This window comes from Lates calcarifer, linkage group LG12, assembly GCF_001640805.2.
Source record: "Lates calcarifer isolate ASB-BC8 linkage group LG12, TLL_Latcal_v3, whole genome shotgun sequence".
In the NCBI taxonomy this organism is placed as follows: Eukaryota; Metazoa; Chordata; class Actinopteri; family Centropomidae; genus Lates; species Lates calcarifer.
The window spans coordinates 20,172,366-20,197,236 of record NC_066844.1 but is presented as its reverse complement, the minus strand read 5'-3'; the positions used below and the strand labels follow the sequence as shown (position 1 = coordinate 20,197,236).

Sequence of the window (24,871 nt, the reverse complement as noted above, 5' to 3'; positions counted from 1 at the left end):
GTGGGTATTTTACTTTGAAAATAAGCGGAAGTTGTTACATTTTCGTTCCGGGGCCAACACCGTGACTTCCGTGTTGTGAACAGCCAGTTGATTACAACAAGGCCTGGTGTGATAACAGTGTCGCCTTGAAAACAGTGAGCAAACGAGAGGATTGTCGTTAATACACCGTCCTGAAATCTTTGTGGTCCAGTAGTCAGGTGTGTATCAGCTGTCTCCGTGTTGTGTATGCTAACAGAAAACAGCCAAGCTAACACGCTGTAACTTGTTGGTCATCATCAGTGTTGTACCGCTAACTAAAAATGTGTTGTTTACACTCACGGTTAAAAGCCCGCATTCACTCGGATGTTATGTTTATTTAATCTGAATGTCACTGTATCTTTGGGTAATTTAATAACACATGAAACGATGCTAACGCGGTGTACCTGATTAATGTTAGCTTTAGCAAGTTGGTCAGTGTGTGTTGGTGGACAGTGAGCTAGCTGTGTGCTCGGTTAGTCTGCTCCTGATGCTAAATTGAATTACGTTAAACTAGCTGTTTTCTGTTATAACTATGTTGGAACAGGCTGTTACTGAACTGTCTTATTAAGAATAGCTGTGGCTATTGTTTACTGAAAGCAGCAGCAGTAACAGCTTCTCTGTGGCTAATCTTCGTATTATTTTATACATTACATCCTTCTCTTGAAACCGTGTAGTAGGTAGTGCTGCACTAACAAATCAGCCAGGCCAATATATCAGCTGGTATTAACTATTTAGGCTGTCAGTGTCTTCTGCTCTTCATGTATTCCAGCTGATCCTGATGTGATCAGGCTCTGTCATATCATCTACTGCAGCTCTTTGTTCTTTCTGTCATGCTGCAGAATGAATTTGAAACCGACGAGGCGTCTTCCTGTCATTTTTGTGTGATGAATACAAATGTAAACATGTGAAGTGCCTGAAGTATTTGCACAGCGTTGTCTGATGCCCGATAAGTTACGAGAAATTACAGCTCAGAGATAGTCGTGCTCCTTCCCTGCTTCCTACCATTTCAAAGTGAAATAAATATGCTAAGGTTTTTTTTTTTTTTTTAATTAAATTCAACTTTTTGCGTTTCAGATTTTGAGATTACACGCAGGTCACACTGGATGGGCCAGCTGGCAACATTTGGGGCCAGCTGTTAACATCCTTTGGGCCTGTACTTGTAACATCAGTCTGCAATGGCCAGTCACTTCCGTAGCTACATCTGGGACCCGGTCCTCATTGTGTGCCAGATTGTGTTGATGCAGTGCATCTACTACAGCTTCTTGGGCCTGTGGTTGGCTGGAGTGGACAGTCTGGTGCAAACTAGTCGGTCACTGGATCAGATCTTTAGCTATGAAGTAAGTTACAAGATTGTCTACCTATGGAACCTGTTTTTTGTGTCACATTTGTATAATCCTGAAACAGTTTTTAAAGCTCTGCTCTGCTGTGGCAGGCCCTTGGCTTTGCAACAATGCAAGGGAGGCTGTCAATGATGGCATTCATCCTGAACTCTCTCACCTGGTAAACCCTTTCTTCCATCTTAGTCCAACAGAAATAAAAGCTGTTGAAAGCTATTTATTTAAAATATTTTCTGTTTGTCAATGACTTTAACATTTTCGTCTTAAGGAAGGCACCTGTGTATCCACAACAATCTTATCTGAAACATAAACGAGCATGGCTGATAACATAACTTATCTGTCTCACTGTTCCCACAGTGCCCTTGGTCTGTGGTTCTTCATCCGTCGAGGGAAACAGTGCCTCGACTTCACAGTCACTGTGCACTTCTTCCACATGATTGGCTGCTGGATCTACAACGCTCATCTTCCAGCCGCTCTGTCCTGGTGGCTCGTCAATGTAGCCTGCATGGCCTTGATGGCTGTAATTGGAGAGTACTTGTGCATGCGGACTGAGCTAAGGGCCATTCCGGTCAATAGTGGACCTAAGTCTAACTTGTGAATTTCTACTGACGCCACGCTGAAAATCCGTGCACTGTTAACCCTCAAGGAGCTCGCTCAGAGGAGGGGTTTCCACTGTTGGTTAATGAACATGGACCTCAGTCAGCGTATATGTTGGATTGTCATGCATTTCCTCTTAAAGTGATATATCAGATGAACTGATCTATTTATTCATAACTGTCCTTTAATTGTTGGACAGTGTTAACTTTGTAGCATATTAAGATACATATTGTAATGCTTGTGGGAGCAGACGTCAGTTTGCACCTTACTCTGAAGCTAACGACTATAGATAGAATTGATTTCATTTTTTCTTGTTAAAACTCAGTACATTAGCATGAGCATCCCCCTCCCTCATTTTAAAACATTTTAAGACTTACAGTATTTTTTCTTTTTCTTTTTTTTCTTTTTTACACCCATAGGAAATAACGAATTGAAACTTAGGATCAAACAGCGAGTGCAACAAATGTCAAGTCCAGACATTTTTGCTCTGTATGTGAAGAAGTGTCACGACTATCATGTTCATGGATATTTTGGTTTGATAATTGAAAATGTTTCAGTTACACCACACAGCAATTTAGTGATGCCAGTATGCAAAGTTACCTATCACAGTTTTTAATCTTTTTCTTTTTTCTTCTTTACAGTGGCTGGATCTAAAAGTCAAACATTGGGTAACACGTTCAGTGTTCAGAAAGGTGTACTGTAGTTTTCTAAGACATAGTAGTCAATCATTATGTAGACCCAAATGTGGGAGACAGTCCTTTGTTTTATTATCTCAACACATGAGAGTCAGAAGTATAAAATCGGGCTTATTTTTACCTCTCGAGATAAAGTTTCTACATTCAGTCTCATTCTGCTCATTATAGGCCTTCCTTGTTAAGCTTGTACGGCATTTTGCACGGCTCTTGTTTGTTTGTTTCCCTCTCTTTATGTCATGATGTATTATTCAGACAAGGTGGCCACTTTGGGGACAGTTTGTCAGCCACCAGCTGTGTTCTGACAGCAGGCTGCGTCTGTGTTTCCAAAAACACTGTCACTGTTTGTGGGGACGTGACGTGAGAAATCCTGAAATAAGCAGCACTGATGGTTTCTGGAACATTGTCGGCTTTATTATTTAGCGACAGCTTTTAAAACTCTGTTAAATTAACAGGTAATTATCACAGCTCCTGTAACACTTGCTCATGTAACTTTTCATTCTGTGTGGTGATAGTGTGGACTATGCAGTGTCTTGTTATGAAATCAGGCTTCTCAAGTGTAGTGTAAGTACCTCATTATGATGCAGGGGTTGTTAATTAAAGGAGTGGTTGACATTTTGGGAAATGTGCTTTGCTGCCATAAGTTAAATGAGATAAGATTGAGATTGATACCACTCTAACGTCTGTACAGTAAATATGAAACTGCTTAGCTTAGCTTAGCTCAAATACTGGAAACAGAGGGAAACCGGTAGCCTGGATCTGTTAAGGTGAACAGCACCTCTAAAGCTCACTGTGTAACATGTTATTTCTCATTGTTCATTGTTCTCAAGTGTTTTAACATGCAAATTTTTGTACTAAACAGATGAGACATATTAAGTTAATTAATTAATTAATTAATGAGATTTAGAGATGCTGGTAGGTGGATTTTGTTACCTTTGCAGCAGAGCCAGGCCGACTGTTTCCCCCCTATTATCGGCCATTGTGCTAAGCTAAACTAATTGTCTACTGGCTGTGTCTTTGTTTTTCCTGTTCAGACACAAGAGTGCTATCAATCTTTGTTTCTAAGTGCAGGAAAGAAGGTGAATTAGCATAAATCCAAAATGTGAAACTCTTCCTTTAAGCCATATTCAAACTCATGACTACACTTTCCAAGCCGATGTCATTATTTGACTATTTCTAACAATAACTGCGCTGAGAGTTTTCACATGCATTGCCACCTTTTTATTCTTTAACATAATGTTAATTTCTATAATGTATTTAAATATAAAGAACTTGAGAGATGGACCTTTTCATGTAATTATATTCTCTGACTTGTTTCTAGTGCAGAAACATCACAGTCATAATGTGTACATATATGTTTTTTTTTTCCTCTCTGAAGATTAAAATGGTGTTTGCACCAGGATCAAGAACTTTTGGTACCATGCAAATACTTCTGTAGCTATGCTGTTTAATAAAACACTAACAGTTTGGATTGATTGAAGAGCTCAGTCAGGAAACTGCAGGTGAAAAAATAATTGGCCATTATTATGCTTCAGACGTCAAAGATAGATCTGCTAATGAGGGGTACACCACAAGCGTGTCTGTAGTTTTCCTAAGGTTTTTCCTCCCTGGGCACTGATCCCTCATTTTCTCCCACCACTGCCTCTGCTGCAAGTGTCCAGGTGGAAAGAGGCAGATGGGAGAGCACTAACGAGTTGAAAAATGCTGGTTGCGATCCTCATTACCAACACTTTGCTTAAGGGAGGACTAAAAATGGAAACTCACTAGTAAATTAGTTGTACAGCAGAGGACTTACTGCATCGATTAAATGCTCCACTATTTTACCGCTATGTTTCTCTAGATCTCTGCTATCTGTTATTTTGCTTAATGTGATGCACGCACACAAACACACGCTCCACTGTATATTTTAAACATGGTGCTTTATTATTACAAACACATCACTTTGCCATATATTGCTTTATACAGTCTTGTAAATAGTGTGCTTTTCTATCAGTAAACTGAAAAACTCACATGGATACTGAACTTGTTTGTACATTCAGAAGTTCTTTCCATGTTTAAATTGACTTTAGGGTAAAGTTTTTTGTGGTAGTAATGCTCATGATAACAAAGTCATTGTCATGCTTTCTTCAACAGCATACAAAGAGATTAGAGTCCTCTTTTTAAGAAGTGACCGTACATATTGCTCATGCTCGGAGGACGCCACAATTGATATTGTTTTCTCATTACCAGACACACATGGATGACATGATGCTACTACTTGTGAAACATGAAATAAATAGAAACAGCTAGAACAAACATGCTAATGTCATGGGTTTTGAGGGGAGGGAGGGCTAGTGGATCTGCGTGAGAAAGGATGCTGATAACACTGAGGAGCTAGCCTAACTTCATGCACAGATCAATACCACTGTACACGTGCTTTGTCCACATCAAAAATCAACAAACTGGCCATTTTTCTGAAGAACTGCCACGAAAATTGTCATGCATTTGTGATAAAAATAGATGATGAAAAATATTCAGGACCACAGAAATCATCCATGTTTTGATGATGCCTGTTAGGCACAATTAAAGGAAATGTGCAAATGGTGCCACAGTTACAGGGAAAAAAACAGAAAACAAATCAGTGCTATTGCTCATTAATTTTTTTAAAAATTTGCTCTGAATCTCAGTGACTACTACCTTAAAAGTAAAAATGTAACAAATTTTACCTAAATGCTAATTTCATAGTGATTAAAAGACAACTAATGACATCTTTTATGGTTCATTTGCTAAATGAGTCAAATTAGTGGGAATGATGCCAAGTAAATTGCTACATTAACTGTAGCTGCTTCACTACACTTTTCTTTCTCTTTACTGCTTTTGAAGTCTGTGGGTTTGTTGTCAAATCAAGCCCAAGCATCTCCAAATTACACCAATTAAAGGCATGAAACAGATAAATGGAGCGGCATAATGCATAATTATGCAATGCATTCATTGGTAGATCTTTAAATGTCTGAATTATCATAGAGAAAAATTGAAAATCTATTTTCTTTGATAGAATCCACCCCTGTGTAGTCTATCTGCATACTGTATAACATACTATATTCCTGCAGTACTGGGAGTAATCTGAAGTAAAGTTCTAGTTATATTGTGTTTACTACAGGTGAGCACTGTCACACAACAGAAATTTGTGAAACAACACACTCCAGATTTTGTTTTTTCACAAACATCAATGGGTTAGAAGTTTGATGATCAAGTGTTAAGACTGAACCAAAGCGTGGGGCGAGGTGAGGCGAGGTTCGGAGAGAGCGAGAGAGGAGCTGGAGGAGTGAACGTGTTGATGCCAGGTGTTAGATGTCTGTTTTTGGTGTCTTTATAGCAGCCGTGCAACATCAGCCACAGTGGGCTGAAATGTTGTAGGGGGAGAGGAGTCAAAGGTTTCATACAAGTGGCTTGATTGTCACATACACAAACATTTACTACAATTCGAAACAGGTTAAAGGGGCATTTCACCAATAGCATATCTGAATGTTGTTTAGTTGAAAGCTTTGGTGTCATTAGTTCTCTCAGGTTAATGTCTGGTTTGGTCAGAGACGTTATAAGAGCCTAGGAGGACTTTGGTTTGGTCTTTATGTTTGGTCCCTTCACGGATCAGTAAGTTGACAACAAATTTAAATAGCTTTGTAAGGTCAGAGAACTAAGATTTTCTAAGATATTGTGGTTATTATTGATGAGGGACCCCTTTAAATGTTTTCCTGTAATGTGATAGCTAATTACATCATGATGGCTTGGCTGTATTTATACAAACTCATTGGAGATTAAAATTGGTGTTTTGGTGCTTACATACATTAATTGATTAAAAGAATTTAGAGAAATATCTTCTTTGCAGAGAACTGGATGTGACTGTTGATATTGTTCTCATGTCTGTACACTAAATACGAAACAGCCAGTGGTGTGTTAGCTTAGCTCTGCACAAGACTGGAAAACAGCTAGCTTAGCTTTGGCCAAAAGTAACAAAATCCACTGACCAGCTCCTCTAAAGCTTACTACATAACATTTTCTATAACATTTGTTCAATCTGTACAAAAGTTTAAAAACAAGTTATGGTTTTCTGGAGAGTTACGCGCCAAACTAAGCTAACTGGCTGCTGGAGATCGCTTAATATTTAGCATACAGACTGGTCTGCTCAGTTAACTCCCAAAATGCTGAACTATTGCTTTGATTATCATTATAAAACTATACCACTCAATTTACAGAGGGTGGACTCAATAATAGGAACATTATAATCACAAATGCAGTGTTTGTTGCAGAGCTGTTTGGCATTATGTTATATAGGTATTCACAGTATTGTGTCCACCCTTTGTATGGTGGTAACACAGAGCCAAAGGCGGCATTGATCTGACTCTGTTCACATTGTATCTGATATCCCTAGAATACTTGGAGTGTTTGCTTTAGTCTGCCTGGACTGAGAAACTGGCAGAAATGTAATTTTCTTCACTGCTCCACCAGTTTCTAAACATAAGGGAAGATCAAGCTGAAGTATTTGAGAGGATTTCAAACATTATTCATCACAGCAAATATTGATTGGCTTGCCACAGGCATCCGTGGCTCTGTGTCAAAATAATCCTCATTAAAACATTCGTCTCTCTTAAATCCTTGGCTTTAAGTTTAAACTCAGGAGGGGTGAACCTCCCGGGGGGAAATGCAAGACCCTCCTTACCTCTCCCATCTCCTCACCCTTCACCCCAACCCCCACCCCTACCTCATCTATACAGAGGACCAGTTGGGCCCAGCCACGATCAGCATCAATGGCAGGGCAAGGGCAGCAAGATGGGAACTTATGCTGGGAGCGGAGCTGGGGCTACACAGGTCGAACAGACTTCCCTGGAAACGCATCTTCCTGGAGTCCTGCCTCAGCGTCTCCCAGATGGAGCTGACTTCCTCCTGACAGTCGGACAGCGCCGTGAGGGCACATGTGTGGAAAGCTTCCCAGTGGCTGTGGCAAACAAAGGATCATCAGACCAACTCTGCGCCATTCACAGACCATCGACTATGGCATGCAGACGTGCACTTGCTGTTGTGGATTAATTTGCTTGCCAATAATCTATCGCTCAGATGGCTATGGTGGCTTCAAGTAAGTCAAACTGAGCTTTAATTACCATGGCAACTGCATCAGAGAGTGAAACAATATCACAGATGATATTGCGAGCGGGCAATTTTCAACAGAAGGATTATGTGTAAATCTTTGTCTTCAGTATACTGGGTACTGGGGTTGTAGAGTGCATGCAGTAACAATGACAAAAAACGTCCCTGGATTTTCATTACTGCTGCAGCAAAGTCATAAATTATTTAGTACAATGGCTCAGTGTCTCAGCACCATTCATTTCTCTATTCACCCTCTGAGATTATGGCATCTTCTCTTTTTCTCTCAAGTATTTTGTCAGGAGATGCGTATCTCGCACTATATCTGTCTATATTATTCCACTCAATCATGCACTGCTTCATGCACATTGAACTGACTGAAGAATTTTATGTTTTTTTTCCCAGCCTGTCATAGTAGTTGAAAGTGAACTAATCAGCAGTGTTTGGATCAAATAAAAACTAACAGGCTTAGTTTGGTGGATATACCACAGATATCCAGTGTGCACAACAGGACGTTGCATGCCTTTCACACACACCACACACACACACACATACTGGCAGAGTTTATTCTCACCTGCACACGGCCGCCACTCCCCTCTCACTGGTCACGTTCTCCTGATAGTTGTCCATGCTCTCTCCCAGCTCCAGGACACAGTCGGAAAAGTCCTTATAAATGTTCTCACACTTCACATCTGGTGAGTCTCCTGACACCGTGAGGGACAGGAATACTGCAAAAACAGACACAGGTGATGACTTATTTGTTATAAACCTTGTGATGCCTGGCCCTCCTTAGACTATTTTCTGTGGACAAGTTTGAAATGATGAATCAGTAACACCAGTACGTCACTGATGAATGCTCTAGCAAACTTATCAAAAGTCACTCTGTAGAATCCTGCCTAGGATTTCAGGCCATTTGGTATTTTTCCTATGTGTGAAATAGTTTCAGTCTGGTTCCTCTTCCTCTACCATCTCCATACTTCCAACAGTAGCCACAAGCACTGCTCATACAACTTTTTTACACAAAACTTCCATTGATCCATGATTTCAGATTTGATTGTTTATTAATATTTCATACACCTTATGTAATTTGCAGGTATTTTTTTTTAACATCTCTATTCATTTGTAAATGTAAGGACTTTGCTGTGGACAGATGTCAGTGGGCGGCTGGTTGTGAATGCAGATGTTACCACAGAGAATTGTCCTGACCACTGCAGCTCACACATGGAGTGCAATGCTCTGCTCAGAGCTGTTTGCAATTTAAACGCTATAAAAATTTGTAAGAAGACAATGCAAAATTAACACAATTAAAGCACAAAATATTCGTAAAAGTAACATAAAAACGGGAAAAAAATATCTATTTGTGGGTTTTTATTTTTTTATGTTGCGTGTCTAAAAGCTTGCACAACATCACCTAAGTATAGACACCCAGTATCTATGGTCGACATATTTCAAGCAGCTGGCCACGGTACAGATCTCATAACCATCACCCAAAACTGATGGAGATAAATAAAGATTACAGTTACAGCAGTGACATTTCTGATGCAAAGAGATAAAACGATGTGAGGCAGTTTTTCTCTGTCAGACCAGCCGAAGTGATGATGAAAACCACGGAGGAGCTTTCTCAGATATCTTACCCAAGGCAAACGCAAGAATCCCTCCGATCTTCGTCGACATGAAAAATCCCATATCATCCCATTTCAAGCCGAGCGGAGGGCGCGGGATGCTGCCGAGGCACTCGTGAATCGGAATTAATAAAAAAAAAAAAGCGGCGCTGAGTCACACGGGGCTGATTAGCTGCCCATTCTTAATGTGTGTGTCACTGATTAAACGGCGATAAACACTTGGTGGGTGTGTATGCACAGTCTTTCCCTGCTCCGGCCGACTGCTGACGTTACCTGCCCCCCAGCGCGCGCTGAGCTCATCTTCCCCCCCTCAGCACCGGACAGCTCTCACCTCCCCGAGCAGGAACCGCCGCGCAACCCTCCCGCAACGCTCGCACAACCCAGGGAGGACTCACAAGGTGTCCCCGCTCGCCACCGATCAGTCACGTTATCTCAAGCTACTTTGTTGATTTTATTTATTTATTTAAATGTCTCACGTTATCTCACTGTAAGGTCTCTATTTTATTCTTAGGGTTATATTTACACACGGATCATAAAGCTGCTGCTATTCCATTTGGTTTTAGTTTAAAGATCTCCTGACATGTTTTAAGACAACGATCATCTGTGTCTGATGTGTTTTTAACTGCTTAAAAATTCTTAAAACTACCACTGCTCCCTCATAAAAAAAGAAAATATGATATGTGAATATGGAAATATTGTTCATTCAAAAAGTTTAACTGCTGGACACAAAATGTCTCCTGCTTCTCAGTTTGTGTGCTGGAGGTTTCAAGTTACCAAGTCACACTTGTGAGGGCTGCTTATTGGACCATGTTTGGAGTCACAACTATAGTTTCAACATCCAAGTGATGCAACTGGCTGAAAGACTCTCTAGGTTACCTTAGTTTACCATTTACTTGGATTCAACTAATTGAAGTGTGCCAGTTGAACAATAGCTATTCTTATAAGTTACTGAATTAGTTAAGTCCCAGATTTTGTAGTTCTCTCCTGAATAATTTCCAAGAATTAGCAATTTACAAACCCATAAAAAATAAAGCCTTACCAAAAGCTTTGCAGAATCTCTGTGGCTTAGATCATTTTCATCTTAATTTTCTCAAGCAAGACCATCCACAGCTGTCATTTTACTGAAACTGTGTACGGTAGACTGCAGCAACATCACTGCATGAAGCTCAAACTGTGACAGAATGCAGATGACAACAGTATAGTGATTAAGAAATAGCTAGAGTTTGTAGGAGAGAAACCAACAGCAACAAAAAGACCCCCCACTTTGTTCACCCTTTTATTGTTTCATCACAAATAATGGCACGCAATCTGAACCATCAGCACATGGTAAGAGTTTGAAATGCTCCACTGAGACTCTTACAACAACCAGGTGATAAAAGCAGATAAATTAACCTGCAGAAAACCTCCAGAGAACACTGTTTTAATGTTTGTTGTACTTGCAGCTGCCATCGCCCCACTGTAAAACAAATATCACATCAAAGTCAAAGCTTCACAAACCTCAGGCAACATTAAGTCTTTGTAGGGCGTTGCCATCACAGCACAGGTAAGGCACAAGAGGAGGGTTAAATATGAATGTTTAGAATTCATAAAATCCATTTTATACTTAAGATGATTAATCTCCATATAAATTGTGGCTTCATAACATTCATATGGATGTAGTCAGCTTCCCTTTTATTTCCATAATTATTTTTAATGACTAATTGGTTTATCTTTTCTCAACTTTCACTGTCACACACACAAAAACAGATTTAAAAAAAAAAAACTGCTCTAAAAATGAAGTGTAGTTCAGTCCTGTTAGTGTCTGAGCTCTGAGCAGAGCGGCAGAGTCCAGGATGCTCTCTGCTCGTGATAACCAGCAGGAGCGTCAGACCGAGAGGCTGAGATCCATACAAACATCTTTAACACACTGGTCGGGCTGGAATTTGGATTCCAGAAATGTTGATCCATTGTGAATGGGAATCGGGTTACTGTGGTGAGGAAATGAGCTTTTGAAAGCCTGATGGACAGTATGATGATGGATGGAAAACAGACGGTTTTATTGATCTGCTCCAGCTGCCCTCTTAGTTCGTTTCCGTGGAGACGTTTTAGGGGAAGCCTTGTCTGTAAGACAGGATGTGAGGATCAGCTATTTGTGTTGCTTCATTTTCACAGAGAGTAAAGTAATCTGAGGCTCTTATTACTTGTGACAGCTGGGAATAAAATGAACCTACTCATGGCATTGAGAGTCTCCTGAGGAATCCAGCTGATGTCCACATCACTTAGCCCACCAGTGCCCTTCTCTATTTTCACTGGGATTCTCTTTTTCTGCAAAAACAAACACAACAACACTTTTTATTCTTAATCGATTTTATCCATTAGCCTGCTTCAGTCTCAATACACCTCTGTTTAAGGACAGTATTTACAAAGAGGGTGGATGACATCCCTTGTTATTTCACACTCTGTTCTATTTGCTGCTGCTGGCTTTACACATGAAAAGATTCTGTTACATTTGTGCTGGTAAAACAGAGTGGCTTTGTAAGTTCATGTGTAGACCAAACACACACATATCAACATTATTAAAGACAAACACATACCGTCCTCGACTCCAGGACCTGGTACATTCCAAAGAGCATCAGGACCACGAGTCCAGCCAGGAACACGTACATGAATATTCTGCAAATAAAACACATTACGATGTCAGTCATAATTTGCAGCCATTTATGTTCATTTTATTTCAATATATAAAAAAGCCAAGGTGGCACGGTGGCGCACTGGTTAGTGCTGTCACCTCACAACAAGAAGGTTCCAGGTTTGAACCCTTGCTTGCGCTGTTCTGTGTGGAGTTTGCATGTTCTCCCTGTGCCTGTGTGGGTTCTCTCTGAGTACAGTCTTAAGTTTCTAAATTGCCTGTAGGTGTCAATGTGAGTGTGAATGGTTGTTTGTCTCTATATGTGTTGGCCCTGCGATAGATTGGCGATTTGTCCAGGGTGTACCCCACCTCTCGCCCAGTGTAAGCTGGCATTCATTCCAGCCCCCCATGACCCCTAAGGATTAGTGGTAAAGATAATGAATGTGTAAATTTTAGTGTAAAATTTTAGCAAACAATACAACAAAACTGGCCCTGATTTGATATTTCAGGGTGGAAAACTGTTTTTCTTGCTAATTTGCTGGTGACAGTTCCTGCATCTCGCACCAGCAGCACAATTCTGACAACTAATTTCTTTGTGCCAGTTTCACACCTCCTTTTACAGGTTCTTACATGTGCTGCAATATTCTGGGAGAGCTGGTATTATGAAGCCTTAAGGAGCTGGATGTAGCCTCAAGAGACATGGCAAATAAGTAAAAGCTGGGCAAAAGTAATTAGATTTACTCAATATTCACGCAGAATTGGGATGAATAAAAATTGGTTTGATAAGACCATCTACTGCCTACTCTGGTTTAGTCACTGTGTTGATATAATACACGTTCTTCCTTCCATTTTGGCAGGGAAATAATTTAAAAGAGCAACAGCTTCATCTACGTTTTCTTTTACAAGATGTTAGAATATAACATAAACACAGTAGGGAAAAGCCTTACGTTTCCCCGTCCAGTCCCTCTTCTCTCTCAGTGATGGTGACAGTTTGGTTGTAAATGGCAGTCTGGAACATGTTGCCCTGAGGAAAAATTGCAAATAACCAGTGAGCAAACACTGCAAGTAAACAAGCACCTTCAAATTTCAGGGACCTTTCTTGAAACTTTTCCTTAAAATCACAATGGCAGTATGACTCAGCTCATTTATCACATCACTATAATGGTGCGGAAACAACAGCAAAAGCTCAGCAGGGAGAAAATAATGACAGTAAAGTGACACCAGTAGTCCCAATTATATAAAATGTAAATAAAGAGAAAGTGCTTTCCTGACAATTGCTTGTTTAAGTTTTAATTTTCATGAATCATCAAAATCTGTGGTGAGCTGTGAAAAACTTTCTTCATGACAGTCACTGTCTGACACTAAAAGCAAACCTGAACATACCCACAGCAGCACAAACATTGTTTTTAAGAATGAAAAACTAGTATTTTTTACCTCATTGTCAAGATAGTTGAGAAGGATAACGAGGCCGAATGGGCGACCAGCCATGGGCTGAGCTGGGATGAAGGAGTACTCAAAGGAGGCCTGAGCCTGAGGCTGCACTCTGGTGTTCAAAGGCAAAGCTGTGAACTACACACACACACACACACACACATACACACACACACACACACACACACACACACACACATCACATCATTAAAACACAGAGATATTACACTACATGGCGACATGATGAATGTTATGGTAATTCTTTTCAGTAGTATTTATTGAGTTCAGCAATAGGAAAGACTGCAAATATTGCACCTGTCTTGATTTCTTTTCAGTACAAACACATACATATACGCAAAGTAAAAATACATAGAAATGTTGTGGATTTTATTTGTCTTGATTCAATCACAGAACAAATCTGTGTGTAGTTGTAACAAATCACTGATTTTATTTGGCCTTAGTGGTTTGAATTTACCAGAAATGTGTCTTTTACAAACCCTTCATATTTACTCAGGGAAAGAATGTTATGTTTTAAGAATGTTATAAACCGCATCCTAAACACACTCTTGTGTTGTGTTTGCAGGTAGTTTTTTTATTTTCATTTCAGATGATACTTACATTCTGAATGTAGAACTGAAAGTCCTGGGGGTAACGGAAGGAGGCCTCCAATGACTGGACATTGAAATCCTGACTTCCCTTGTTGGTGAAACCAACCAGGAACCTCACAATTTCATTGGCAGGAAACTCTATATTTATAATCGGACACAAATAAATATTGAATACAGTTAAAACATCAGTTATCAGGTGTGTAAACTAACAAAGCCCTTGAGTTGCCTGATATGTCAGACCTTAGAACAAAAGAAGGTTAGGGTGCTGTATTCATTTTGTGCTTCTGTTTTCTACACTTAGACCAACCTTCTCCGGTCATGAAGATGATGGTTGTGTCGGCGTCAGGATGAGAAGTCAACAGTTTATCAGCAGCTTCGTCTGACTCTTCTTCGTCTCCCTCCTGAGGACGAACATGACGTTGCAATGTAAGCACCTGCGTGTAAAATTTTGCCATATTGCTGTACTGTGTGATCAAAGACACATACCGAGGCTTGCATCTGATCCTCCTCAACAAGGACCTCTTCATCGTCTTCTTCTTCATCCACTGCAGCATCAGCATCCTCAGCAATATCTTCAGCAGAGTCTGGCTCTGCAGAGACGTGGCCTGCAGGGGTCAGAAGACACAACGGTATAGTATAGGAGTGATAGCCGTTTCAAGATGAGCTGGTTGAAATCATGTTACTGATGTGATGTAAGTGTAAATATCATCTCTGATCCCCCCCCATGCATACTTTGTCAGTTAGTTTTTGGACATCATTACCACATTACTAACTATTTTCTCTCTGGAAACCTTGTTGGTTAATATTGTGTGCAAACTTCAATAGACAGCCCTAGAATATCAATACATTATATTAATATATTTCATATATGAATTAAATTTGGAACATCACACACCAGTCAGATATAAATATTCAACAAAGAACCATTGCCAAAAGCAAAAACAAACCAGGGAGTGAATTACATTTTTGTCAAAATGACGTTCAAATGTATGTTTTCAAGGATTGAAAATTAATTGATAACTCTAGTTTACACACACTGCAATGTGTTGATACACGGCCATTGTTGCCAAGATTATTTCCCTGTCTGCAATAAACTGGCCACTTTGTTGCTCATTTAACAGATAAAAATCCCCACAGTAATGTGTGTGAGAGAAACCTATAGACCTAAACATACAGAGAGTTACCATCTTATCTATGGTGACGTGTCCCAGCTGGAGGGAGCCGTTAACTGTTGCTGCATCCCCCAAACGACTTTTATCTAACTTTAATCACCGTCTACAGCTCAAAAAATGACAGTTATCCTCACATTTAATGACCGAGACTATTCTTTTGTACTTGAACAGCTGGTCGGCGACGATCGTTCTCATTCATATCAGTGCAAAAACGACGAGCTACAGCTCTTTTACTCCATGGGATAAAATAACAGATGAAACGTCCATACATCCATGTTGGTGAAACAGTGGTGAGGACTTAAAGCTGCCTGTGTGCAGCTGTGTGACTGTGCCACGTCAATACGTTAGTCTATTAACTTTTTAACTGTCCAGAAAGTCGAGCGACGAGATAAACAGTCTATTTCAAACGCAGAAAAGTACGACTTACCGATGGAAATTAATCCGCAGGGGAAGGCCAGGAGGAAAAGCAGCAGGAATTTTGACCCGAAGTTGAACATTTTCGCGGACTTGGAGGCTGAAAGTAGTAACACATCAGCGTTCAGGAGAGCAGAAGACAGCGGTGGAGCAGTGGGCGGGATAAGAGGAGTCTGGACCCGCCTGTCAAGTCTGTGAGGAGCAGATCTGGGAGGTCCGACTCATTTAAAGCTCCAGTGGGTTGAGTTTCACAAGAAACGACCTGCTGGTAGAAATAAAGAATGCAACGAACTACTTCTATACCCAGGCTTCTAGTTCATAGTCCTTACCCTTATTAAATGATAATGACTGTTAGATAGTCGTATTTAACTTTTACTTACACTTTTTGCATACAGTATGCAGCTGGATTTCTCACTTTTTGAATTCACAAAGCAATTACATAGAAATCTCTGTATAGACTACACATCACTTGTTTTCTTAATTGCAAATACTGTTTTTATTGTCTATATATTGCACATTTTAAATTTAGTAGTCTTGGATGATTGTTACTTTACATTCTTTTGTGTAGAATACATGTGATAACAAGAAACATCCTCGAATCTTTGAGTACTTTACATACCATTCTGAAAAATTTGCATTCTGTCGAGTAAACTACTGACCACTATGTAAAGTATTTCCAAAAATGAAAAAGCTGTTTATATTTTAGTGCATCAGTAACATAATGAACATACAGTATTGTATACACATGGTTTACTCTGCTGCATAATGAGTACTTTTACATTTAATACAGTACTTTATAAGTATTTTTGCTGATGTTACTGATGTTCTTTAACTTACGTAAAATTTTGAATATACAACTTATACGTGTACAGTCTTGTAAAGGATGTTAATACTTCTCCTATTTCTGTGACAATTATAATATGTGCAGTTTAAGCAGATACTTTGCAAAAGATGATGCCTGCTATCAGCCTCCTAACATTAAACATCATATTACTATGATATTCATGACAATGGGGGTACACCATGGTAAACCATATTGTAAGATCTCTGTATCCTTGTTTCCTTAAATAATAATTCTACCAGATCAATGAGATTGAGAAATGATGAATCAGTTTCTGATTTGCCCTGGTTTGTGTCAGGGTTCAGAGAGTAACTGAAGTCATGAAGAAAAGAATTTAATCAGTGAAGGACGCAGATAACCGGAAGACCTCAAGATGTCACCATAGTTCATGCACGCTGGTAAAATCTGTTGAACTTTGATGAGGAGGAAATATCTGGTTAAAAAAGTCATTTTTTAAGGATGATATGCAGTTCAAATTTCTAAAGCTGAATGAACTGTTCAAGGAGCAGCACAGAGTTAAATGTGGAGGTGTTTCAGACACCAGCTGAATAAAGGTGAATTCCTGGTGAAGGAGAGCCATCACTGCTGGGATAGTGGTAAAGTTTGGTAAATTTCTGATGTCATGTGGTTAGTGAAGACTTATTGGTATAGTATTGGTCAGTGCAACAAGACAATAAGAGTGCAGCAGGGTGCAAATTACCTGCTGCTGTAATCAGTGACGTCCACCTATATGTTCCCTGCTCTCATTGGCATAACTGCACTGCATCATATTTCTTTAAGGATTCTTGTAATCTCTCACAGCACAGTGCAATAAAAATAATTTTATTAGCAGATCATAGTGATCATGGCATCACACCGCAGTGCAGACCACATCAGACAGGGTGGAGCTGTCACCGGGAAGGTGAAACACAGCAATGATATCAGCTTTGCAATCTGATGCACAGAGCTGTGTTTAAACTCAGCATGTCTAAATAAAGTTGTATGCACTATTTTCTTTGGCACTTCCTTAAAAAGTCACACATTCTGACTTATCGCAAGTATCGTGATATAAAGGCTCAATAGATTATCTTTGCAAAATAGTCATTCATATTACATATTTGGTCAACGGCTCATCACACTCCACATTCACTGATTGCAACTGAGTGTGTCAACAGACATCAAGGTCGTGATCGGGTTTTGAGATACCTGGGTAAGCTAGCTTGAGTGTTGCGAAAGAAAAACATGCATACTGTTACTCGTAAACACTGATCATTCTCTGCCACATGTGCATCTGCAGTCACTTTGCCGTGCTCATCAGATGAAGATAAATAAAAGTGGGTTTATCTTCAAATGTTGAGAAGAGAGAAGTCAAACACATGGCTGCACATAGCTGAGAAACCAGGATGAAATTAGACTCTAGAATAACTGATATTTTTTGTTCTAGCAGCTGCCGGCTGTGTTAAGAGATCTGTGGCCACTGGGATAATAGTATTGATAATAATGTGTCACTACACTTGGCCGATCAGTTAATGCATAATTTTTATGTCCTGTTTCCTTGTATGTTTAAAGTTGAAAGGAGGGAACCTATGCATGAAAAAATGTTATATTTTTATATTGGAATGTGATAAAAATAGATATTAAGTTCATCAAAGCAAGACTGGTTTCTGCACTCATGTTTCTTAATATTGCTAGAGCAGAGGTTAGCAGAGAATGCCAGGCTCATTACTTGTTGCCTCGGAGGTTACTGTTGATCTAAAAAAAAAAAAGTGTGTGGTTTTCTGCAAAAGCACACATCCTGTAACGAGTCAACAGTCCTTTGAAAAAGCTATTTCTTCTCTTGAATAGCGTCACACTGTGCGAACATAAAGATGCAACAGATGCTGTTGTCTTTTTGTTCATAGACACACCGCTGAGAGAGACACACACAGAGCTAATTGTCCTTTGTTAAAGTATCATTGCCATGTCTTCCTGCTGTAATGGGACAAGCCCGAATGGTAAGTTTTGAATGAAGACTGTCTACTGTAAAATGATAACGTTTGATTCAAGAATGGATATGAGATGTACAAAATAATTACAACATTTGCTTTTTAAATGTCAGTGTCATGTCAATGTTCAGTATTACTGCTTATCATGCAACATTTGGTATTTGGTAATTTAACATTCAGTGCAAAAGCTGCAACTGCAGCAGCTGAGAGCTTGTTATTCACAACAGATTTATAGCGAAACAAAAGGAGGTCAGTGATTGTGAGCCACCATACAGCGACACTGAGTACAGCTTATTGCAACTGCAAAAGAAAACACAAGGATTAGTTGGCTAATATGGTACATTTAGATAATGTGCAGCCTATACAGATCTCAGTCTGAAGCATAGCCATGTTAGAAGATCCCCCCAACATTGAGGTGTCAGATAAATACATAATAAAGTAGAGTTTACAAGCTTTTGATAACTGATAATCGGGGGAAACATTTTTTTGTTACTTTGTGTTTTGATTCCCAATTGGTTGCCCATTTACTTTTCCAGCTCTTAATCTGCTACAACAGAACACTCAGGGTCTTTGCAGTGACAAATTAAAAACCAATGGCAACCCAGGAGTGTGGTTCACCAGTTAAGCTCAGGAGGGGTTCATTACCATCTCCATCTCACTGAATAAAGCAAGTTAGCTCTTGTCTTTCTTTAAGTTTAATTTCAATGTTTGCAAATGGACCCACGGCCCATTCAAGCATGAGATGCGCAAAAGAGCAATGAGCAATGGTGATATCAGGTTTCATACAGTTTTTGTGAGTCACACTTCACAGATTGTCTCATCTTTGGATGCTGAAACAGCATCTTGAAGGACAGCAAAGCAATTTGGGTCATTTTATCTTGTCCTGTTCTTGGACACAGAGAAAGGCCTGGACGTGTATTGTTTACAGAGACTTAAAGTGAGTGGAACTTGAGGTTTCTTAACATTTTCAGCTTGTGACAGTATAAAGAGCAACATGATCCAATGCTCCATAATCAGTATTTTAAACTGATTGTGATGAGTGTAATGTGAAAAGAATCACAAATGGCAGATGAACAAAGTAAATTAGTGGCTAATGAACATAGTGGATCATTAAAATTCATTATATCATCATTAACTTGGAGTTGTGTGTCCTGCCATGTGATGAGTGTAATTATATGTTCAATATTCAATCTAATTTAGCTCTGTTTTTGGTCTCAACCAACTCCTGAGGGAAATATCTGATTCTTTAGCTGGTAACGACACTAGCTGTGTCTGTCTGCTGTTCGGTGCTGAGCAGGTAGCATACAATGGGTTTTTAGAGCTTGCCCTTTCACCCTGCTGTGGCCAAAAATAACGAGAACGCTGAGGGTGATCCAAAACAGTAAAGATACGGCTTGACAGTGAAATAAAAAAAGAGTTGAATTTAAAGCTGTTGAGCTCAGTAAAGCTGAGGGGAGGCTGCAGATTCGGGTGATGCTTCTCTCTTGATTCGTCAGTTACAAGTCGCATTGACTATAATAAATAAATGATATGTGTACCAAGCCAAAAGAAAGAAACCAGATTTGTCAGAGGAGCCCATGTGTGCACCCTGAACACATCAAAAAAAGGCAGAAATCAGAGGTATGCATGGGTCTGACCTCTTTTATTTGGTCCATATTTGTGTGGTTCAGTTAAATATAGATTAGTATTTCTGTAGAGGCCAATTTTAAATGCATCCTCTGCCTACTCAAAAAGCTACCGCAGTAACACCCCCCACCCCCACTCCCTTCTTATGAAAATCATCAGCATTAATTGATCTGTTTGTCATGTTATCACCGTCTGTCAGAACTTTTGAATCTTCACAATTAATGTCAAATGCAAATCCACGAAAACAGTGTGATATTTTTATTCAGAAACTCTCTGATGAAACTAAATGAGAGCAGTCAGTGTGCATCATTCAGAGGCATGTCAAATTACTTGAAGAGGTAATTAGGCTGGTGCTGCTTTGCCCAAAGGCAACATGCAAAATCATTCAGGGATGTAGTGTTTCCCATTGTGATGAAGTTACACACCACCACAATGAGAATAATAATATTCATACCATATATTTATATTGTATTCATCTGTTTAAATTGTAATTGTGTTTTCACCCAAAAATACAGTCACAGATAGGTCCATTATTAAAACAAACACTGGACATCCACACAACTTTAACATCTTTCAAATACATTCAAAGATACTAAATACGTCAATGTCAAGCTGAATTCAGCGGAAATTCCTATGAAATGTTACACAATACACCATCATCTGATGTGGTTGTGCAACAAATCAAATAGTGTATTGCCTGAATATTTAACTTTACTCAAGCTTGATACTGGTTCATTGAAATTTTAGCTTACAGCAGTGTGTTTCTGGACGGAATCAAGGTTTTGCAAATGTGGTGTGAGGTAGGAAATGTATCCAACATATTTTGCTGAGAGTGTATTCTTGCAGCAAAAACCCAGTGTGCTGTGCAATCACACGGTTCACACATCCATGCATGTGAGCATCTTAGTAAAACCACATCTTCTGCTGTGAAGACTTAGCAGAGCCACTGAAGAGAGTGGCAGTGGCAGTCTTTTGCATCAGTGTTGTGCTTCTTTGTATGATTTACTTTACTGCCTTGTTTTTCCAAGCAAACACTGACTAGAATCTTACACCTTACATCTTTTTCACACACCTTGTTTGGGTCTCACACAATGACCACCTTAGCTACATAAGCTGCTGCACATTTATTACAACACGGTACTTCTATGTAAACCCCCTGAGTTTTCCTTGATGCAGTTCACTTGACAAACTTAACCAAATGATGCAGTGAGAGATTTTGTAAACAGGAAGCATTTGGTCAGCTGACCACTGTGGCCCAGATTTAGACACAAACTAGAGGCCACAATTGTGTCACCCAATTGTTTTGTTCAAATATAAATCTAAATTAAAAATAAATTAATTAAATTATATAATATAAATTTATAAGTCCAGTTCAGCCTTTAATTCTTAAAATAAACTGTTGTTGATGTTGGGTTAAACAGTGGTTAGCACTGTCACTGTGCGGTTAGGATCTTTTTTTTTTGTGAGCTCTGCACAACGTCTACAGAGGTTTTCTCCCATGGTTCAAATATGTGGTTAACTTTAACTTGAGTGTAGGTTTGACTGTGACTGTGAACAACTGACAATATTATATTTATAGAGCTTATGTGTTTCAGTTGTGTGTGTGTGTGTGTGTGTGTGTGTGTGTTCAGTGGGTATACCACTGTTTGCTCAGTTATTTGTTGGGATATCTCCTTCACAACCTTGCACAGGAGCTGGCATAGATAATTGATGGATGATTCTGTGTTTTGTATTTGATAAATTTCTCTTTCGCCTCTCATTGACGAGGTTGAAGGTGGTTTCAGGAGGAGCTGTTCAAAACACTTGAAGTCTCCAACCACTCAGAAATGTGATTTGCTCAGTTTGGAAGCCAATAACCTCCCAATAGTCCACTTGTGTCATATCTGGAGGAGATCCATATAAATGTAACCTTTTCTATCTCTTTCTGTAGGCTTTCTTTGTTCGGTAAATCATGTATGGATGGTATTTGGAGCTATCGGCATGGTGCTGTTCATCTCACTATCTTGGAATATTTTTTGTTGTGTATCAAAATGTTATTCAGGTAATTACATTCTTTGCTTTTTAAAAATCCAGTGAAAACAATTCATCTTCTGTATTTGATGGTGAATGTATTTTTCCCCAGGAAAAGGGACATGTAGGAGACGAAGGTATGTAGCCAGTACATTCACTGTCTAAATGAAAAAGCAAATGATATGCATATTTAGATCTCATTGCCAAGCTGGAAATCAAAAAACATGTTCTCTCTGTGTGTCAAATTCAAGACAGAGCCCGAGGCAGATGGAAGACAATCCCATTTATGGCAACATAAGCTACACGCAAACAAGTAAGTGCATTGTGTGTGAACATGTCTATGTCTTTATACATTTGTGCCTGCTTACAGTGTAATGTTGTTTTCCATAGGCATGACTTTGTACACAGAAAGTGATCGTCCACACTCGTCACTCAGCTCTTCATCTTTGAGGGACCAACACAGAGTCAATTCTAACTCACAGGTAGAGTCTTTAAACCATTTTTTGTTTTGGATTGTAATGAATAACTTTGCTCTTATGTCCACTAAAAGGTGTTATGTGTGTATAATATTTAGTGAAGATGATACAGTTTTGGTTTATGTTTCTCCCCTCCAGTCCAAAGCTCAGGACTGCTATGCCAACCTGACCCTGAAACCTCCCAGGCCCCAGTCTGGCCGCAGCTCTCCACAGATACAGTACTCAGATGTAGTTCAGTTGGAGGTGCAACCAGAGTCAGAGAAGGAAGATGAAGGCCACACAGATACCGTCTCCACCATGTCCGATCTGTATGCGTCTGTGCAAACTCAGCGCACCAAAACGGTTGATCTTGCAGACACCGGAGAGGACTATGCCAACCATCTCTGAGAGAAACCCTGTCATTGATGCTGCCGGTTACCAATAAATAATCTTTTTGCAAGTTGGCCTGCCGCCACAGGATGGCACTGTTTGTCATCACATCAAATATGACAGCCCTTCTGTGTGGCGATGGTGTGGGCATACCTCTGATGCAAACTATCTCACTGGTACCAGTTTCACTAGAGTACATTAATTCCCGGTGCACTAGTCTTGTTACTTGACAAGAGCACATACCATTTACAAGACTGAGTCCTAATTACAGTGGCCTGGTTTCAAATCCAGCCTGGGTCCTTTGCTGCATGTCACCACCTCTCTCTCCCCTGCCTCTCCTGTCCTAATTTCCAATAAAGCAGAAAAGCCAAAAAATAAATTTAAAAAAAAGAAAAGAAAAAAGAAAGAAAGAAAAAGAGGGAGAGAGAGAGAGAAAGAGAGAGAACAAGCAGGAGAACATGTTCAATTTAGGTTGAATTTCAATGCACGTTTTGGGAGCTTGACTTCTTTTGGTAAGAGAGAGGCAGTGATTGTTAATTTCCTGTATCTTTCAATTGTTAGTTCTATACAAAATTACATTTGGATAAATTAATTGTGATCTTTACTGAAATGACATGTATTAAAGAATAAAAGTCTGCACATACAGAATATCATTTTGCACTGTGAAGTCAAACCAAGAGAGAAGGACTTTAAATAACTGAGCCCATCATAGATTCCTTGATCGAGTTTGAACAGACAAAAAGGATTACAAAGATCATAGGAAGCGTTTAATAAGAATAATAATTAATATGAATATTATTATTAATATCCATATTAATTACATTGTGGATTTTGTTAGTCTTTATGATCATCTTTTTTCAGTATTTCAGTTGTCAGATCTGTAAAATTGATTAAATGTGACATACAGTACATAAAAAAATGATCCAAAAACTCTTATATGTCTATTTTATACTTTTACTGCAACTTCCAACCATTTAAATACACACACACACACACACACACACACGTGTGTGTATATATATATATATATATATATAAAAAGTTATATATATATATATATATATATATATATATATATACACACACACACACACATTCACAAATGCTTCTTGCAAGAAGGTCATTTTTTGGCTGTACTTTGTATTTTCCATCACCTTATCTGCAAGTGGCAGTGATAGCGGCTCAAGAAGGTAATAAGCTTTTATGGTAATTAATGACTATAGTTGATAAAGATGAAAGATAAAAAGTGTGAAGATATTGTCACATGCATCTTAAACGTGCTAGTAGAATGACTGTGTATCTCAGGAACTATTAGATGGATTACCATGGCATTTTTTTATCTACTACAACCAACAGGTCAAAGTTTTCAAGTTTTCATGATGTAGCCCACTGACCTTGATGATCGCCTGACTTTTCATCTAGTGGCACCATGAGGTTGGCATTGTGGGTTTACATGAAATATCTCAGTAACTACTGGCCTGGCATGAAAATTGATGCGGTCATTGTTTTTTGTAGACCCTTCACTTTTCATCTAGCGCCATCATTAGGTCAGTTTTTTGTTTATTTCTTTGCTTTAGGACCAAATACCTGCATGGTGAACATGGTAAATAGCATGAAAGCTGACATTAACATAAAGTTCAGTGCACTGCTGGGCTTTAAATACAGCCTTATAGATGTGCCAGCAATGGCTGCTCTGACTGTGTGATCCTCTCAGGTCCAGCTCCTTCGGTCAGCCATGTTTTTCTGTAAGAGCTTCTCAGTTGAGAAACACCCCACCAACGGAAATAACATCTCAAGGCCTGGCTTTTGACCAGTCAGACATGTGGACTTTTTTAATCTATGCAGAGCATTGCCCATTTTATTATTCCAGTTGTATTACTGTCTTATCTGCCACTAACTTTTTCCATTTCCTTTGCCTGTTGCCAAGAGGAGGGTCAGCCTTGCATGACTTAGGTAGACATAATATTC

General features: G+C 39.3%; 4 protein-coding genes across 4 annotated transcripts; 2 read left to right on the top strand and 2 right to left on the bottom strand.

The window, feature by feature from the left end:
* Nucleotides 1-54: 54 nt before the first annotated feature.
* Nucleotides 55-4,113, top strand: sys1 (SYS1 golgi trafficking protein). Its single transcript, XM_018699080.1, has 4 exons — nt 55-197; nt 1,093-1,355; nt 1,451-1,518; nt 1,713-4,113. The coding sequence occupies exons 2-4, from the start codon at nt 1,194-1,196 to the stop codon at nt 1,951-1,953; spliced, it is 471 nt and encodes a 156-aa protein (XP_018554596.1). The 5' UTR covers nt 55-197; nt 1,093-1,193; the 3' UTR covers nt 1,954-4,113.
* Nucleotides 4,114-4,546: 433 nt separating this feature from the next.
* Nucleotides 4,547-9,752, bottom strand: LOC108898934 (neuritin). Its single transcript, XM_018699081.2, has 3 exons — nt 9,397-9,752; nt 8,337-8,490; nt 4,547-7,616 (listed from the first exon to the last, which is right to left on the bottom strand). Exons 1-3 carry the CDS (start codon nt 9,446-9,448, stop codon nt 7,388-7,390), a joined length of 435 nt encoding a protein of 144 aa, XP_018554597.1. The 5' UTR covers nt 9,449-9,752; the 3' UTR covers nt 4,547-7,387.
* An 895-nt stretch (nt 9,753-10,647) lies between these two features.
* LOC108898939 (translocon-associated protein subunit alpha) lies at nt 10,648-15,798 on the bottom strand. The gene is made up of 9 exons (XM_018699085.2): nt 15,631-15,798; nt 14,518-14,636; nt 14,339-14,432; nt 14,042-14,169; nt 13,427-13,561; nt 12,940-13,016; nt 11,958-12,036; nt 11,595-11,688; nt 10,648-11,484 (listed from the first exon to the last, which is right to left on the bottom strand). The coding sequence occupies exons 1-9, from the start codon at nt 15,698-15,700 to the stop codon at nt 11,420-11,422; spliced, it is 861 nt and encodes a 286-aa protein (XP_018554601.1). The 5' UTR covers nt 15,701-15,798; the 3' UTR covers nt 10,648-11,419.
* A 2,481-nt stretch (nt 15,799-18,279) lies between these two features.
* LOC108898897 (T-cell receptor-associated transmembrane adapter 1) lies at nt 18,280-23,553 on the top strand. The gene is made up of 6 exons (XM_018699020.2): nt 18,280-18,431; nt 21,979-22,089; nt 22,171-22,195; nt 22,310-22,371; nt 22,449-22,540; nt 22,673-23,553. Exons 1-6 carry the CDS (start codon nt 18,398-18,400, stop codon nt 22,919-22,921), a joined length of 573 nt encoding a protein of 190 aa, XP_018554536.1. The 5' UTR covers nt 18,280-18,397; the 3' UTR covers nt 22,922-23,553.
* Nucleotides 23,554-24,871: the final 1,318 nt, after the last annotated feature.